Raw genomic sequence first — 18,698 nt, 5'->3', positions numbered from 1 at the left:
CAACATTTTCCAAACTCCAGGAAAGAAGGCTGAATGGCAGAGAGGGAGACCATAACAACAACCCCCCCCCCTCTTTTTTTGTATTTGTACTGCAGGCTCAAATTTTTATTTAAAACACAAATAAAACCTGCCCCCTGATGTGTTTAACATGAGAGAAGAAAAGAAACAGAAGAGCAGAAAGGACCTTGTGGGTCATGCATCCCAGTTTCGCAGAACAGCAGGAACAGCTCCCTTGGGTAGCATGGGAAGATACAAGTTTCCCATGCCTCCCTTCCTAGAGGATGTTTTGACTGTACCTGTTGGGATGGACCAGGACTACAGCTCGATGGAAGAACACACACAGAACATCTCAGATTCAGTCTTTGCCGTTGCCGGTTTAATAGGGGATGGGAAAAAAAACTTCTATCTGAGACTCCCAAAGCAGTGTTTCCCAACCTTGGAGGAAGCCTGCAAGCAGGACCTGAGCACAAGAACCCTCTCCCCTCCTGCAGTTTCAAGCAACTGGTTTTCAGAAGCGTTACTGCCTCCAACAGTGGAGGGCATAGCCATCCTGGCTAGTATCCATGGATAGCTTTATCCTCCATGAATCTGTTCAACCCTCTTTTTTAAAGCCATCCAAGTTGGCGCCTACTGTGGGAGGGAGTTCCATAGCTGAACTATGAGCTGTGTGAAGAAGTCCTTCCTTTCATCTGCCCTGCTATCTTCCAACGTTCAGCTTTGTTAGATGTTCATGAAAGAAACAACACTATTCCCTGCTCATGTTCTCCATGCCGTGAATAATTTTATAAACTTCTATCACGTTATCTCTTACTCGTTTTTTCTCTCAGCTAAAAAGTCTGAGATAACAGTGCAGCTGGCCTCAGTCAAAGGCTAAACAAAACAAAATGGAAGGTTTCCAGTTGCTTATAGCTCTTCTGTTATGTATTAGTGTACAGTATATAGTTTTCCCTCAGGTCCTCAGGTCCTTGACAACTTAACAACTTAACATCTTCCTTTTGAGGAAAAGCTCTGAGAAGCTTAAAAGCTGGCATCCTGTGCTTGGATAGCGCAGTTGGATGCACCATGGTGCTGATAATGCCAAGGTTGCAGGTTCGATCCCTGTATGGGACAGATGCACATTCCTGCGCAGCAGGGGGTTGGACTAGATGATCCTCGGGGTCCGTTCCAACACTATGATTCTATGATATCTGATATCCTGCTTTCCAAGCTCTGCTTAGCCCCACAATTATTTACTGAACCCACGTCTGGTGTCGATTGGATATATGGGGGGGGGCAGTCTGTGTTTTCTGCCCCCAAAGCTTATGCTCTGGGACCTGAAGGAACTATTTTCACACTGCCTCTTGGTTTCCCCACTCTCAACTATCTCCCCCCCCCCCAACACTTTCAGCCACAGGAAAATTTTGGGTACACTCTCCTGTGATTTGAGAGGCTTGGCCTCTTCCTCCTGTGTGTGAAACAAATCTGCACTCTGAAAGAAGTTTGCAAATGAGCCACGGAATTAGCTAACGTGGGAACATTGTAAATTCTAGATGTCGTAACACTGTAAATTCATGACTGTGCAAATTCGCTGCAACCTCGCCATCAGAGCTGCTATGATTCCCTCCTTCCCATAATTAAGTAACAATTGCACCAGGCATATAATGTATAGGTTACCAGGTACTGGGATAATCAATTCCACGATGTGTGCAGCGCCAGATTAACAAGCAAGGAATTCTAAGGGATGGATTGAGCAACATGTCTGAAATCAGTCCAGGTTTAACAGACTTCTCCACAACTGGATTGAACTTTGTTGGTTAAAAGAAATGCAAAACGCAGAAAATACATCTGTATTGGGTATAGAATTCAGCAAGCTGAGAATCTCTGCTTTGAATTTTTAAAAAAGGAAGTTTCTAAGTTCTTAGGTTTTGCTTTGCAGATTGGAGAAGACTCATCAGTCCTCCTATAATCTTCTGCTTGGGAGAACCAAAGACAGGGGAAAAAAACCTCTTGTTGATACTGGAGATTGTATTTCAGTGTTGTGGGCTCTTGAGGGTGTGCAGATAAAATAAACTTTAGTTTTAAAAAAATCACTCAAATAAGATTTGAACTGATGCCTCGCAACCTGACACTTGGCCTCCCTCTGTCTTCTGAGGTTTTACAAGGCATTTGCCCAGACATTTTCAAGCCAATCTTCCCTCATAACTTTAAGGATTAGAAAGTTGGCAGGTGGTGTGCTGTTGTTCTTTTTTCCCTTAGGAAAAAAAAGACACATTTTAGGATGTTAGGATGATGAAATCTGTGCCTAGCAGAAGTTTATCTGCTTGGCAGAGGAGTGACAAACATGTGCAAAATGTCTCTTTAGGAAAAATAATCCCCAACATTTCTAGGCAGCATATTTCATTAGTGGACTTGAATGTGGTCGTTTCCCCTAAGGTTTATCCCCAGTCAGCCTTCCTGTCATTTAAGACCCTATTTTCCCTGTGCTGTTTTTTAAATATCTGGATGCTTACTGTGAGACAATGAAGCATGGGGGTTAGGAGAGCAAGAAGCAAGCTGGGAAAGTCCCTAATTTCACCCTAAATATGACCTCACACAACACCCCCATCCCACCTTTGGTAAAGAATGTGGTAAAGATTGCATAGAGAATGTGATGAGCCCAAGGTCACTCAATGAGCTTTTGGTTTGAACCCTGGTTTCCTAGGTTCTTGTCAGAAACTGGAATGACTGTACTACACTGGCCCTATAAATGACAGCTACAAACCTCAGTGAAAACATAAGATCTACCAATGAAGCTCCGTTTCAAATTCTGTCTCCTGGGGACAGTTCTCTACCAAAAAAACCCAGGGCCTTTTCAGTGGCTGCTCTGGAACTTTAGAACTCTATGCTGCAAGTTGTCCATTTGGCTCCCCTCGCTTGTCAATTCATATTTATAGGAGGGCACCAGAAGACTCTAAGCAGCCTTAACAAACTACAGTTCCCAGTATTCTTTGAGGGAAGCCATGGCTGTTCTAAGTGGTATCATAGTGGTTTAAATGTATGATGCGATTATAGCCTTGGTCTCACACTTGAGAGCGACAAGGTGCTGGAAGCCTGCCACCGGATCTCAAGAACTGGCTTCTGCAGAGATACGGACTTCAGTTCCCTCTCAGCCCTCAATTCATGCCATTTGCGTCTCCCTCCCTCCAGCACCTCCACCGTGCACGGCATAAAAAATGACGGACTCCCAGAATCCCAGGGAGACTTTGGCTCTCTAGCAACACAAAAATGCCAGGAAAATCAATCCCTCAAGATCCCTCTCTGCTGCGATCATCCCCTCTGGAAGGAGACCAAGGTAAAGCCTGCCCTGTGACTCAGATCGTCATCTTTGGAGCTGAACTGAAGCCACATGGTCTTGCCAGCCGCAGATGCACAGCTAGCGGGCAACAATAGCTTTGCCGCGGTGTTCAGAAACTCCTCTCTCCCACTTCCCGCTTCTCCAGCCTAGGCTCCGCTAGCAGGGTACTAGTCCATGCCGCACGTGCCGTGGAGCCGGCGCTGTGCCCCTCGTCCGCAGTCCTGTCACATCCCCGCCTGAAGCTTGATGGGCCGCACCTGGCATGGCAGAGGAAGGCGACGTACAGATGTCCCAAAAATGACCGCATTTGCAGCTTCAGCTATAAATAACACCCAGCAGGACAGCTGTGCGTCCAGCACATACCGAATGAGACACAGCCGGCTTTGAGAGGGCAAAGCCAACATCTGTGTGATGCAATGAAGACTGAAGCCACCAGAGGGGGGAAATAAAGATGGGTTGTTGTTGTTTTTTAGAGAGAAGCAAAACTCCAGTCACAAGAAAAGAGAGATTAGAGGAAGCCCGAGGCCTGTGGACTCAGAAACAAGCACAGCAAGAAGTGGCCCAACCGCACCGGCATGAAAACACGTCAGAGTTCCCAGAATGCATCTGGCCCCACGCTAACTCCAGAAGCTAGCAGTAGGTGACTGGCAAGTTTTCATCTAGTGCCACGACAGAGGTTTATGGAGGGATTAGCAAGGATTTGATTCCCCTCCCCCTGCAATCATATTTTCCCTCGGAAGCCTTAGAAATAGCCACACCCAAAATCGAGGTTAGCTCAAAACATTTTGCTGCCTGAGGCAAATGAAATGATGGTCGTTCCCCTCCATCTACACCAAAGCTGACTGGACTGACAGCTGAATTTATTGCAACACTGGTGAGAGGGCACTGTCCTCTTCTGCACCTGAGGGATAGCTTGAGGTCAAGAGGGATACCCAGCTGTGTCTCACTGTCGCCCCTTTGCACCTGCCGCCTGACTCTGCCTAATGTTAGGGCCAGCCCTGCCTGAGATGCAGCATCAACAGAAGAAAAAACCCAAGGGTTAACCCTATATACGAATAGCAGTCGAGGTCCATCACTTGGCCAGTATTGGTCAGAGGACACTGAGGCCAGACAAACCATAGCTGCCAAGTTTTCCCTTTTCTCGCGAGGAAGCCTATTCAGCATAATGGAAAATCCCTTAAAAAAAGGGATAACTTGGCAGCTATGAGACAAACCCCACACCTGTCAGAATGAGAGCTCTACAGGGAAAGCGCTGTACCTTATTAGTGGAGTATATGCAGAGGGCCCCGGGGGCAATCTCCAGCCTCTGGGGGAAAGACCCTTGCCACTCTGCATGTAAACTTGGGATTCAGAAGCAGGATTTTAAAAAGGAGATGAGCCTACAGAGGCCACAACTTGAGAGCCAATCAAAACCTGTCCATCCCCACATCTGGTGATGTAATATGCATTAAAGCCTTGAGTGGGGAAGGGAAGCTATTTGTGACTGTGCGGCCATTAATAACTTTCCTCCAGCCCCTCAATTTCACACCCAAACAGACTTCCTATTGTATTCAGAGACCCTCGCTGGCTGTTTTGGAGGAGTGGTGCTTGGGGACGTCTACCAGCTGGGGAATCCGGGGCTTGCCTTCCAAACGCTTGACATTCTACACCACAAAACAACCTGCTGGCATCAAAAGCTACAGAAGAACGAGCAACAGGAGACACCTGAGCTGTCAGCTCCTGCAGAAAGTCTAGAAGTACCGCTTCACACAATACATGAAGCCCTGAGGTGAGGCCGGCACGCGGGTCTCAAATGGGGGCTCCCAGCTTATGAGGCCCAATGCCTTGCTTCCTACACTGGTGTGCCGTTTCCTCTGCAAAACCCAGCAGACCAGAGTTCTTCCACCTTGGGTCCTTAAATCTCACAACTCCCATTATCCCTGACCATTGGCTGAGCTGGCTGAAGCAGATAAGAGTCCAGCAACATCTTGGGAGACAAAGTTGAAGAACTCGGCAACAGACTGGGCTGTTTGCTTCGAGGGCACCACCAAGGCTGCAGGACCAGCCTGCTAGAGAAGAGAACCTGGTCAGCTGGCCATCCCCTGTCGCCATCCAGCTAGGCCCTATAAACCCCCAGCCTCAGCCCTCCCTCCTCAGCCTATGTAGTTTGTCTCATGTGTGAAGACTCAGCCAAAGTTCGTGTTTCCTTGGAACGTCTCTGGTTTTTAATATCCATCTGCCCTTGGCTCCCCTGATCCTCCCCTGTAGCCTCTCCTGCGTTTGATCTCACCTATTCCAGACCATGTAGTGTTGTGGCTGGCTCAACTGGACTGACAACCAACCCAGCCCAGCTCCACAAACTGGCTGCCAATTGGCCTATCCCTTGTCAATGCTGATGCACGACATGTAGAATTGCTCTGGTTTTGTTGTCACCAGTCCTGTATTGCTACTGATGTGTATGTTGTAATCACCCATATTTTCTCCAGCTCCTTCCTCTCCTATTTACAGTTTTGCTTTTTACACTGGGGGTGGGGGGGAATGTAACATATGATGAGTGAATCTTTCGGTTTCCATTTCTCTCAGTTCCTTAGTTTTCTATTTAAAAAAAATTCCTTCCAGTAGCACCTTGGAGACCAACTTTGTCATTGGTATGCGCTTTCGTGTGCATGCACACTTCTTCAGATACACTGTAACAGAAGTCAGCGTATTCAGTGTATCTGAAGAAGTGTGCATGCACACGAAAGCTCTCATACCAATGACAAACTTAGTTGGTCTCTAAGGTGCTACTGGAAGGGATTTTTTAATTTTGTTTCGACTACGGCAGACCAACACGGCTACCTACCTGTAATTAGTTTTCTAAAGTTTCATTTGCCCCTTCTTGACCTCTGTTTGCCAACTTCATTGCAAAAGCCTGCATGGAAAATCTTAATTGTGGATGCATTTCGCATAGGATGTGCCTTTTGGAAAACATGTTTCTCCAGCGTAATGCATTTCTGATTTTCACTAACTGTGGGCACACTTCCCCTTCATATAAAAACTTTATTATTATTATTATTATTATTGTTATTATTATTATTAGAGAACTGCATCAAAAAATTAATAGAAGGGCGAATCTTGAAGGGCAGCCGCATTTTGGTTGGCATGTTGGTTTGAAAAATGCTAATTAGGGAGCTTTGCATTAAAACGTGACCCAAACTAATCCCACCCACCACCCACCCCTATACTGCGAGGAGACACTTCACCAACTGGGCATACACTGCATTCTACCTAAAGAATCGAATAGAGGCACTTGGCCCCATTCCAACAAAATGAAAATCCCATGCTGGAGCTGCTGCCTGGGTGGCACCACAACAGCGAGAGATTCCCGAGCTCGGCAAATTTCAGATGCCGTTGAGTAAGTGAGCTGTTTTCCCCTCCTCTATTATTTAATTAGAAAGTAGCACGTCTCTTGCTGTGTTTCCTCCATTCCCCTCCGCTCTAATGGATCTTGTTTTGCCTTGTGCAGAATGGCAAGCAGATGTAAGAGTATACACATACGCAGACACACACATGCACACACACACAGCCCCATAAACAAACATTGCTAAGGGAGGGGGCTGCAAGCCATAACACCAGGTGCTAAGCACCTGCAGAACAGGAAACAGGATCCGCTGGATTCGGATGGAGGGGCTGTAAACCTGCAAACGCATCCCATCTGCTGATGCACATCCCAAGCAAAAAATAAGCCCTGCGAATGTGCAACTGCACTGAACCACATTCATCCCTCACCCCCCCTTTCTCTCTCTCTCTCCTTCACTGCTGCTTCCCACGCTTGAAATTGAGATTGCAAAGTCCTAGGGGCAGGGTGCTGTCTTTTTGCGCTCTGTAAAATGAGACTCACACCAATGGTGCAGTATAAAACAAAGAAAGTAATGAATGTTATTACTAATTATGATATTATTATTATTATTATTATTATTATTATTATTATTATTATTATTGACCCACCCTTTACCCTAAAGTCCCAGAGAAGGTTACAATAATTTAAAGTAGGGTTTAGAACAGTTCGAAAACTTACAATTAAGAGTGCTGTTAGGAGACCGCTGTTCCCATGACAGAGCCACAACTCCTAGAAAGGCTTGATAATCCATCCCTCTTCCCAGGGAACTCTGGGAATTGTAGCTCTAGGAGGGGAAGAAGCAGTCCCTAACAATGCTCAGCACCCGTAACAAACCACAGTTCCCAGGATACTTTGGGATAAGCCAGGACTGTTTAACGTGGCACCATGCTGCTTGAAATATACAGCGGAGAGGGGGCTTTTCTTTGCCCCACCCCTTCATCTTGGGCCTAACCCACCCACGGTGGCGCACCCATCCAGGCCAGAATATCTTGATGACACAGCACTGTTGAGCCGAACCTCTTTTCGCCCAGGGCTACAGCTGTTTCACTGAAGCGCAGCCAATGTCTGTTCCCTCCTGGCCTCCTCTGCAACCTCTCCCTACTTATCTCCTCTCGCTATCTAGGTTTGTATGCCGCACCCCATGGGGCACTATCTGGCTTATTACACAGCCCCTGTTTCCCCGCAAGAGAGCGGGAAAGCAGCAGACAGAGGGAGGCAAGGTGCCACTGGCTAGATCAGGCCTGGGAAAGCAGGTCATTCGGGAGCTAGATCTTCCGGTTCCTCCTCTGACTCAGCTTGGGTGCAAGACGATGCCCGCGGGAACCTTCAGTGCTGATTAATGGCAGTGCCGAAATAAAATAATAACCATGTAGCAAGCTCCTGGGTGAGCAAGACAGAATGAAGCCAGGGACACAGCTTCCAGACTTCACCAAGGTCACTGGCGGTCCTGAGCCAAGGAACAACGTTCCAAGAAAGGCTGCTTCTTCATGCCCACTAAAAAAAAAATAAAAACATTTCCCCCTTATCTCCTATCCATGCTCCAAGCACCAGCCAAGCCATGTCTCCTTGCACATGGGATCTCAGACGGAAAAAGCAAAAATGGAATGGGATGGTGCATTTTTCCAATGAGATTTGGTGGGTTTCGCTCAGGATCTGACAGATGCAGCTGGGTCAAATTCTGCTTCTACCTTTCTCTCTTCCCATATGGCATAGTACCAAACCAGGCTTTGCCACAGAGTCTAGGCTTAGCAGAGAGCTGAGGCCAACCCTGGCTCTCCAGGGTTGCACAAGTTTCCCAACGCCTGCTGGGTTCATTCATACACTACTCATTTAGGCAAATGCTTTAAAATGTTGGCCTCTTTTTAAAATGAATGAGTCAGTGCTTGTCCTGTTCTCAAGTTCATTTCTCCATCAGCCAGAGCAGAGAACCAACTATAGAAGATGAGGCAAGACCACATTGGTTTGTTCTGGTTCCAACCAGTACTTGCTCCCCTTCGAGTCTAGACATTTGCCTCCGGCTGCACCAGGGCTGGTGGGTTCTAGCAAATCCCATGAGAAGCAAAACACACACATGTTCAATGATATCTCATAAACAATGACATTTGACTGTATTTTTTGAGTGTGCAAGGAGGGAAAAACACAACTGTCATATCAACAGAGTTTTTTATATCTTTAAGGTAGTATTTCCACATCTACTTATCTGCCAAAGGAGTCTGCCATAGATCTCTAGCTCACTGCAGAGGATTCTGTGGGATTGCTCAAAGGGCCTACAATCTACCCCAGTCTAAGTTAGTAGCTGCCAGACCAATCAGAGCGATGGTCTGATCAGACCAATGGCCCATCTAGTCCAGCATCCTGTTCTCACAGTGGCCAACCAGGTACCACAATGAGAAGCCCACAAGCAGGATATGAGTGAAGAAGCGTCACTCTCTGCCTCTGATAATTGAGGCGACAGGAAGCCATGATGGGGAGTAGCCAAGGATAGCCTTTATGCTCCATGGATCCCCTTTCAAAAAGGTCTTCACTTGACCTCACCCTATTTAAACCCAGAGCAAAACCTTGAAAACACTAGACGTTGTTCTACATCTGCACTGATAACGGTGAACAAGCAGTATTTTGGATAGATGGGTCCCTATTGCAGACAGGCAAACCTCTGCCAAGCTTCCCAAGAACCTCAAGACTCAGCAGAATAGAGTTTGAAATCCATTGGCCAACTTGGAGGCTGACCAACTGAGCAGACAACTCTTAACAATGAACATGCAAAAACACATGAAAGCATTTCACGTGGAGCCAGAACATTGGCCCATCCAGCTCAGCATGGGCTGCCCCAACCTTCCTCAACCTGCTGTTTGTCAAACATTGTTGGACTCAAGGATGATGATGTAGTAGTCCAAGAACATCTAGGGGGCAACAGGTTGGGAAAGGCTGGCCTGCTCTGACGTACAAATTCCTAGGGTTTCAGCAGTCAACAAACTTCCCAGGTCTGTTACCAAAGAACATAGGAAGCTACTTTATACTACAGTCAGAGCACTGAGTCCATCTCGCTCCACATGGGTGGGCAATGACTTGTGGCAATTCTCTGGGGCTTCTGGTGCAGGGGTCTCTCCTAGTCTTACCAGGAGATGCCAGTGATTGAATATGGGACTTTCTGGATGCAACACAGAAGCTCTCTCGCTGGGCTGCAGCCCTTCTGGCAAAGTCACAAATTGAACCAGAGAATTTCCATGTGCAAATCCCAAGGATACCTAGTTTGGTCTGGCTGGAGGCAACCTTCTGTTGGCTCCTTTTGCCATCCCTTCCCACTCTCACCATGCATCAGCATTTCCCAATTCCATAACTCAACCCGAATCCTAGTCATCCTCCAAAATTGTCCTCCCAACCCTCTTCCCTACAACCTCAACCAATTCCACACACTGCATTGGTAACTCATCCTCCCTTGCTGGTGCGACCTGGGCTTGCTGCTTCTTGTCCCACCTCCCTTCACCTCTGCCCTGGCCATCTTGCTTAACGATTAAGTCCTCAGGGCAGGACTAGCATCATGTCTGCATTATACTTAAAGAACCTCATGAAATTCAAACGGAGCACAGGAGATCATTCCCTTTGGGCTTCGCCCAGAGGCTCCAGCTGCTGCAACATGCTGAGACTAGGCGGTTGATGGGGACAGACTATCGCCAGCACGGAACACTGCTTCTCAAAAGCTTGCCCTGGCTACCATTATACTATCAGGCTGGGTTCAAGGTTCTTCTATTCATTTACAAGGCCCTTAATAACGGGTCCAGATCTCTTACATCCCCGTTGAATCACTGAGGTATTTGGGGGAGTCACTGTTTGTGGTCCCCCATTGCTCAGATGGATGGCCCCCAACCAGTGTTAGAAACTCAGGATATATAAGCTAGGCTCCTTAAACTAAGGTTGCGGTCACCAAAACGGAATGTCCAGTTGCCATTTGGAGGCAAAACAGCTCTAAAGCCTTATTTTTCAAATGATGGACTGACTGTGATTGATTATCAGTTAAGCATCTGGCTAGTTCAGATGACAACGTTGAGCTAGGTTAAGAACTTTGGGATCTTAAAGAAGAAAAGTTACTTTATCCAGGGACAGTCCACATATATATCGGCCTATTCCAACCTTTTTTTTCTTAACGGTGACTGCTCCTGCTCAGAAAAAGCTACGTACTGTATTTGGATCCAGAAATTCCTTCTGATTGTGCAGATAAGTTATAACTGATAGAATTCTACATTAATGTGTGAAATAGTGTGCATTAGTGTGTGAAAACTGTCCAGATCCAAGGATCCCCAGATGGTGGAGATGCCAGGTGCCATCTTGGCGCCCAGACATCTTCACTTGGTCTCAAAGTGGTCGAAAGGCTGGTGCAAAATGCACCTGGCGCCTGGCTAATTTCAAACACTGCTCATATCCAGCAGCAGGTTGGGCCCAGTTCTCAGGAACAGTTGAGGTCAGACGGGCCCCTTCCTTCCCTGTTGAACTTCCAGTGCTTACTGAAAAATTTAAGAATAACCTGTTGGATCAGGCCAATTGCTCATCTAGTCCAGCTGTGTTCTCACGGTGGCCACCCAGACATCTGTGGGAATCCCTCAAGCAGCAGCTTCCTCCAACAGGCTTTTAAAATGTCACCTCCTCTGTCAACATCCAGACTGTAAACTCGTTGGGGCAGGGACCTGCCTTCTGCTTATGCCACGCTGTAAAAGCTACAGCACCGGGATGACATAAATAACCATAATCTTCCAACTGAGCTCAGTACTGAAAGTTCCCAGTGACTCCCTGACAGGAACACACCCACTGCTGTCACTGACACGGCCTGGTGTTATTTTGACCTCTGCATTATATTAATCAGGGATTAACATGAGGTGGGGATCAGCCCTCAAACTTGTTTTACTTTCCTCAGCGCTGCCCTGGAACATGGGAAGTAATGGTAATAATACAGGATGGACCCTGAGCATGTGCAGAGTGCCTTTCCGCATACCAATCTGTAAGCAAAGCTGGTTCTTTTGCCGAAAATTAAGGGCACTTGCTTCCAGGCAGGGCTGCGTTCCAGCATCTCTCTGAATTAACTACTGATGATAATCACTTATGGTTTGTTCAGGAACTTGAAAGAGTGTGTTTATTTAGTGTTGCAGGCAGCCCAGCGTTTCCCCAAGGCTCCGAGGAGGTGACAATTTTCCCACCTCTCCTCGCAAGACCTCTCTCGGTTCCCTCAAAATGATGGCCAGGGAAACTGGGGTGGAGAACTCCACTCTCCCCTGCAAGGTTGCAAGTTTTTGTAGGAGCTGGATCTGAACTCTGAAGCTCCAAGGGTTAATGATGACTGTTTTGCTGGGTCAGTCGGACCCCCGACCGTGTGCGCACAATGCAGAGACAGCCTGTTTCCCTTACTCAGCACATCTCATGCCCAGGCCTCACCACAAGCCTCCACTTGTGTTGGAAGGGATGTGTAAACCCAACATCAAAGGAGGGAAGGGAGGGGGGAGAGAGAGGAAATAAATGCAGCTGTCAATTGAGTCTTACAGTCCAGGGGAGATCCTAGCTAGAAGATCCTTTTGGCTCAAAGAGGAACACCTAGGCAGGAACTCCAATCCCATCTTTTTAAAATATCTGGAATCTGCTTTTTGCCTCCGTTCTGCCATTTTACTGCTGTTGATGATGACGTTTTATGCTGTGCATGATACTGGCTTTCTTAAATCTCTACAAACACAGGGACCTTTTTGGTTTTTGCAGGCTTGTTCCTAAATTCCTAGTGCATCACCTATACCAGGATATTCACTGATATTATTATTATATTGTATGGTTTTCATAGAGTGGTCCAAAGCAACTTCCATTAAAATCAATTGTAATGTGGGATGGAGAGGTGCAGAAAGTAGCAATGTCAGTCACTTGGAGATCTTTTAGGTAACAAGCGACTGGTAAGTTTAATTAATTGCAAGAACTTTGCTGTGATTCCTGCATTGCAGGGGGTTGCAGTGATGAACCTTTGGGTCCCTCCCAGCCTTGCAAGTCTATGAGTCTATGAACAGTTGACTGTCTCTTGAGACAGACGGAGCAGTCATCTTCAAAACCACCACACTTTCTTAGACTGATGGTCTGCTTCGAGTGCAATGAACAGTGCTTTCCCCTTTGTACCCATTTCCATGACAGGCAAGTAACAAAATTGCTCATTTTTTAAAAAAAGCTTCTTTTTAAGAGCATCGCACCCAGGAGCCCTGAGCGGTTTGTCATCTTAGAATCATAGAGTTGGAAGAGACCACAAGGGCCATCCAGTCCAACCCCCTGCCAAGCAGGAAACACCATCAAAGCAATCCTGACAGATGGATGTCAAGCCTCCGCTTAAAGACCTCCAAAGAAGGAGACTCCACCACACTCCCTGGCAGCAAATTCCACTGTCAAACAGCTCTTACTGTCAGGAAGTTCTTCCTAATGTTTAGGTGGAATCTTCTTTCTTGTAGCTTGAATCCATTGCTCCGTGTCCGCTTCTCTGGAGCAGCAGAAAACAACCTTTCACCCTCTTCCATATGACATCATTTTATATATTTGAACATAGCTATCATATCACCCCTTTATCTTCTCTTCTCCAGGCTAAACATACCCAGCGCCCTAAGCCGTTCCTCATACGGCATTGTTTCCAGGCCTTTGACCATTTTGGTTGCCCTCCAACTCTTGCACCCCCACTCCCACCCCACTCCCGGATGTTTCAGCATACTAAACAGTCAGACCTGCGTCTCGAGTCATCCAAACGTGCCACAGCCTGCTATAAACTCTGCAAGGGAAGGGAAAGTACACAGGTTGCATCATAGATTGCAGAAGGCAGATCCGCAATGGGTACTTGAGCCGACCATACTAAAGGCACATTTACGGAACAGGATACTGCTTTTTTTTTTTCCTTAGGGGGACCTTCTATCACTTTTATGGCATACATACAATAGATCCCCTTTATTAGCACAAGAGAAAAAAGCAAATATTGTAATAAGGAGCGGCAGGCAAAACTGAGAAGTAGTGAGCGTAATATATCTATATCCCCATACTGAAGGGATGCATATGAAAAACATGAAAGAGACTGCGGAGAAAACACTTAAAGAGGCTGATTATTCCATTGCAGCCCGTCTGGTAAAAGAAGGCAGATCCACCCTGTCCAGGGCATCAGGCCAGGAAATAAGGGGGGGGGAGCAATGTGAATTAAAAGAGTGCGCTTTTGACCTGGGAGAGAACTGAAAATAATAATAATGCACTATTAAATTTCTTCTCCCTCCCCCCCACCACCACACCACAAGTTTCATCGCATGCATATAAGCATCATCTCCCCGCTGTTGTTAACTGCTAGACACCCCTGCTGCAGGAAGTTTCCAAAGCAAAGGTCTCTTTCTCCTGAGCTGCTAGCACTGGCTTTTCTTGAAATGCAAGTGGGGTTCCTCCCACCGCACCCCGGAATCAAGGAAGGGAGCTAATAGATGAGCCTGCCATATCATAACCAGGAAATGCCATAGAAATGTTAGTATACCATTCTGTTCCTGAGACCAGATGCGGTCTTAACTGCCCTTGTGAGCTAAACTGCCACAGACCATGACATCAGCATCTATGGTGCTCTGAGACACATGGCAGAATGAAAAGTTGGCACATTGTGGACTAGCATGATGCTGCAGCACAGCCACATGAGGCCTTTGGAGTAAACCCTCTGTCCTCATCCACAACTGAAACAAAAGCCTAAGGAAGTGAGATTTATTTTACTATCAGAATACAAACTACACCTTTCTAATACATAGGTATAAACAATTGCTCACCTAAGGAACTAGACTTGCTCATAGTCACTCTCTGTTATCTTTGCTTCTCCCCACTTCTCTCTTCTTTCTCCCCCACCCTGCCTATCAACATTGAGACTGTAGGCTCCTTGGGGCAAGGACTTTTTTCCTCATATAAAACTTACAGCACCATGTATGTGGATGGTGTTGTGTAAATGCAAAAAAAAAAAAACACCAAAAAACAGCAGGAGATTTGGATGCTGGGAAGAGAATTTAAGAGTGACATCCATATGACTAAATATAGGCTGGATGCATTGTAATACTTTGCTCCCATCAAATTCTCGGAATGCATATCTGCAAGCAGAAATCCCTTCACTTCAAGATTCTGCAAACAACTGTGTGAAAACCCCTGAGAACTTTATTCAAATTTGACATATGCAGTTCAAATTCCAAGTGGCATTCTGGTCCCAGACATCCCATTCAGCTATTGATAAACTCATGCATGTGTGTTTGAGTATGCAGATTTCAGTGAATTTCTTGAGTCTAGGAAGCAACAGTTAAAAGCTTTTGGAACACAAACATCACACACTCCCCACACCACACCCCCGCTCTTAAACACACAATATTCCCAGAAAGCATGCTTGCATAATATTGATTCTTTTTCCCTGGCAAGGAAGATGGGGAGAGAGAGAGAGAGAGAGAGAGAGAGATTTCAAAACTGTGGGTGCATGTGTTACGTATTTTATTAAGCTACCAAGACATAAAGATATATCTGGAAAGTAGGAGCCCACTCAGATTACTTCATGGTTTTGATTCCATTCACTGAAGTTTACAGGAGAAATTTGCTGAAGTTTTGGGGAGCATGGAGTTAGAGCCCCCCCCAAACACAAATTTTGACAACACCAGTGTCTCACCTGCTGGCCTCCAGCCCTGAGGTTCAAAATACTTTTTTTTTACAAAACAACAACTAGTACCTAATTCATGCACCTGCCTCTGAAAAACTAACACCCACTCCATCACATTCCCAGCCCCGCTCTCCTCAGATTTTAAATTTATAATCCGAATCCTCTTCTCCCGCCACAACTCTGGGATTGGGCCAAGAAAACCAGCTTTCAGAGCAGCCTCTCTTTCAATGCAAGGAACACTAGGGACTAGCAGCTTAAAATCCTCTATGGAAGGAGTTCCAAGGCAAAGGCTCCCTTTCCATCATGAACACAGCCCATTCCTGGGGATCGCCTCCTATGAGATACTCTTATGCCACCTTGCTGGCCCTAGGTGAGAAAGGATGGGGTCACTACCAACTGCTGTGTGCTTTGAAGACTCTGGATCCCACTTCCTACCCTCCCCTTAGCTTCCGCCCATCCTCAGGCCTCAGTTCAGCCTGCCCCCTGCTGTACCAGCAGCAGCAACACCGCCACAGAGAGAGCCAAGCCAATAGACCTCTTTGCCAACTGCCACTCCGGCGGGCACCAAAAAGCCAGCAGTGAACATGGACTCGGAACAGGATCTCACAACAGCTTTCCTCCAGTGACCCAGCTGCAAGGAAAACCCCTCTGGGTTCTCCAGCCCCTTGCAAACTGTGGGCACTCGCTTCCCTGTACATTTCTGGAACTGAAACTCAGTAGCAGCAGTATCCTCCCAGAGCATCTTTCCCCTTTTATTGCCAGCTGCAGTGTTCCCTCTCCAAAAATGCAACCCCTCCCACTGCAGCACACACACACACAGCCCCTTCCGACCCCTGCAAGACAAGCTGGGCATAGCAGATCTGGGGGCAGCGATACACACACTTGCACGTCTTCCTTGCAGGGTGGCCCATTGCCTCCACAGCCCAAAGAGTTAAACCTCCCAGCAAGACCTCCCCCCAAAAGCCACACTTGGATTTCCTCCTGGAAGACAGTTTTCCATTAAGGGCGCTGACACACAATCGGCTTGGACTTCCCGTTTTTTCTCCAAGCCTCTGTCTCCAGCCTCCCCGGGAATCATCCTGCACAGCCACCTTGTGTCTTCTCGGGATGTGTGTGTGTATGTCCCCCCCATCCACAACTGGATTAACCCACTGCATGCAAAGCAGGCAAAAGCACAAAGAGGAGGATTTCTCTCTCTCTCTTCAGTTGGGGAAGAGTGGGCATGGTGGGTCAGTTACCCAGCTGGGCACAGGAAAAAAAAAGACAAGATCGTACCAAGAGACAGCACCTTCCCCTTTTCTGCTTCCTACCAAGAGTCAGGCATAAAGGAGAGAGTTGCAGGGAAAGGGTCTATATTAGGGCATCTGTACCCTGGTTGGGCATCTATCAGAACCAAGATGTATTCTGTAGAGGGTGGGCGATGGAGGAAGAGCAGTGTTCTCTACCCAACGCTTTGGACCCAGAGGAGAACACACCTAGGGCGTTGGAGGGCACAATGCTGGAGCAAGCTAGCCTTCCCAAATGCTGCGCTCTGGCAAAACCAGGGTAGCACTCATGCCCTGTAAACTCAGCAGGCAAAGGGTACTACCTCAGGTGTCCAAAACTGGGTTTTTATTTAAAAAAACAAACAGGCACTGGCTGGCAGGAGCCAGCCTGGCACCCGCTGACATAACGAGCCTATCAAATACCCAGGTTCCACCCCAGCGTCTTTCATACCCCTTTCTTCCCCCACGCCACCAGGACAGCTGCCCACCCTCTCGCCAAAGTAGTGCCACCACCATCACCTGCTCCAGACCGAGGCAAACCTTTACTCCAGTTGCCCAGCCCAACTTTCTCGGTCTCCTATACAGAGATCCCGAGACACACAGAGACCCAAAACGCTCCAAGGGAGCTCCAACGGAGAACCATCGTTCATATGAGGGGCACGAAAAAGAAGAGAGGGTCTTGTTCAGACGATCGCTCACCTGGGACGTAGGAAAGCGCCGTCAAGCAAACTCCGGTAGTCCACCAGCCCCCAAACCAGCCCTTCTGCAGTTTCCCGGCCATCGGGGAGAGAGTTCCTTAGGTTGCCTGGTTGGCGATTCAAACAAAGACGAAGCGACGCCGAAGGTGCGGATCGATAAGCGAAGAACCCCCCCACGCTAGTAGCATCAATCGGATCCGCTGCCAAAAAAAGGACGGCCCTTTAAAAAATAAAATTACGGGTCCTGGAAAGGGCTAAAGGGGGAGTACAATATCCACCAGAGGAAATCAAGCCACACACGCCCCCCCAAGTTGCTTGCCGAGATCGCGCCCTCAAAGCTCTGCTTTCCTGGGGCGGTCCTCGGCGACCCAGCCGCTTGCCAATCGCCCCCTGCGCTCTCCAAGGCCAGCCCAGTCCGGTCGTCTCCTCTCGGATCGGGGGCCAAAGCTGGCACAAAAACGAGGAGGCACGCACGGAGGGCGAGAATGGAGAAGACCGCCTCCTCCTGGGTTGCTTAGACCGAATCCTGGCGACAAGTCATCTCCCGATGCTTCGGACACCCCTCGTGCGGCGAGGCGGCACAGCCTCCGACCAAGGATCGGCTTTGCCCCGCTTTCTCTCCCTCCTCTCTCTCGCTTCCTTCCTTCCGTCCCTCCCCCCTCCTCTCTTTCCAGCCACCGAGCCGGATTCCCCGTGGCTTTGGGGCTTTTCTGGGACGGGAACAGAGAGCGAGCGCGGTCGGATCCCGCGAGCACGTTGCTGTTGCTCCTGCTGCTGTTGCCGCCGCCCGGCGATCAGAGGGCCCCGGCGCGGCGCAAAGTGCTCCAAACAAGCTCCATGTCTCGCAGATCCCAGCTTTCGGCGAACCCCACGGCGAGCGGGAAGGAGGAGGAGAAGCGGCGGCGGATCCCCGCGATTGGGACTGGCGAGAGCACTCCGAGACGGCTGGAGCGGCGAAGAGGGCGGAGGGCAACGACGAGGAGAGCAGCGGCTCCTCGCTGCAACATCAGCACCGGCGAGAGGCGCCTCCCTTTCTCTGGGCAGCCTCGGCTTGCTCTGAGCTGGAGCAGGGTGGCCAGCCGGAGAGCCGAGGCGGAGGCGCGCCTGCGCGTGCACCCTCGCCCGCAAGCGCGAGAGAGAGAGAGCGGGGAGAAAGAGGGAGAGGAACAGAGAGAGAGTGCGCGCACGCACACGCACATACTGTACACACAACTCCCACCAGAGCCCCGCCGCTGGATCCCCGGGCCCGCCCCCCGCGGCTGTGATGTCACAGCATGCAAAACAGCAGGCGGGGCTCCGGCGTTAATTCTCCGCGAAAGGGGCGCGTGCGCAATGCCGCGCGTTCCTCCAGCGTCTGTCTGGTGCGGTCGGAGAGGCTCGGCGGGACGGCTGCACGCTTCCTTCGCTTCCC

The 18,698-nt window shown here is 48.4% G+C and overlaps 1 protein-coding gene across 1 annotated transcript in view; it reads right to left on the bottom strand.

Annotated features, from left to right (window-relative positions):
- Window positions 1–18,418, bottom strand: part of NECTIN1 (nectin cell adhesion molecule 1) — a 138,692-nt gene extending 120,274 nt beyond the window's left edge. Inside the window, exon 1 of the mRNA XM_035140022.2 lies at window positions 17,289–18,418. Within this exon, the coding sequence (XP_034995913.1) occupies window positions 17,289–17,370 (82 nt within the window). The 5' untranslated portion in view covers window positions 17,371–18,418. The remainder of the gene's footprint in view (window positions 1–17,288) is intronic.
- Between the last annotated feature and the right edge of the window lie 280 nt (window positions 18,419–18,698).

The sequence above is a fragment of the Zootoca vivipara genome, chromosome 15 (genome assembly GCF_963506605.1).
Source record: "Zootoca vivipara chromosome 15, rZooViv1.1, whole genome shotgun sequence".
Lineage (NCBI taxonomy): Eukaryota > Metazoa > Chordata > Lepidosauria > Squamata > Lacertidae > Zootoca > Zootoca vivipara.
Note: the sequence above shows the minus strand (reverse complement) of the source record. Positions and strands in the feature narration are given on the sequence as shown.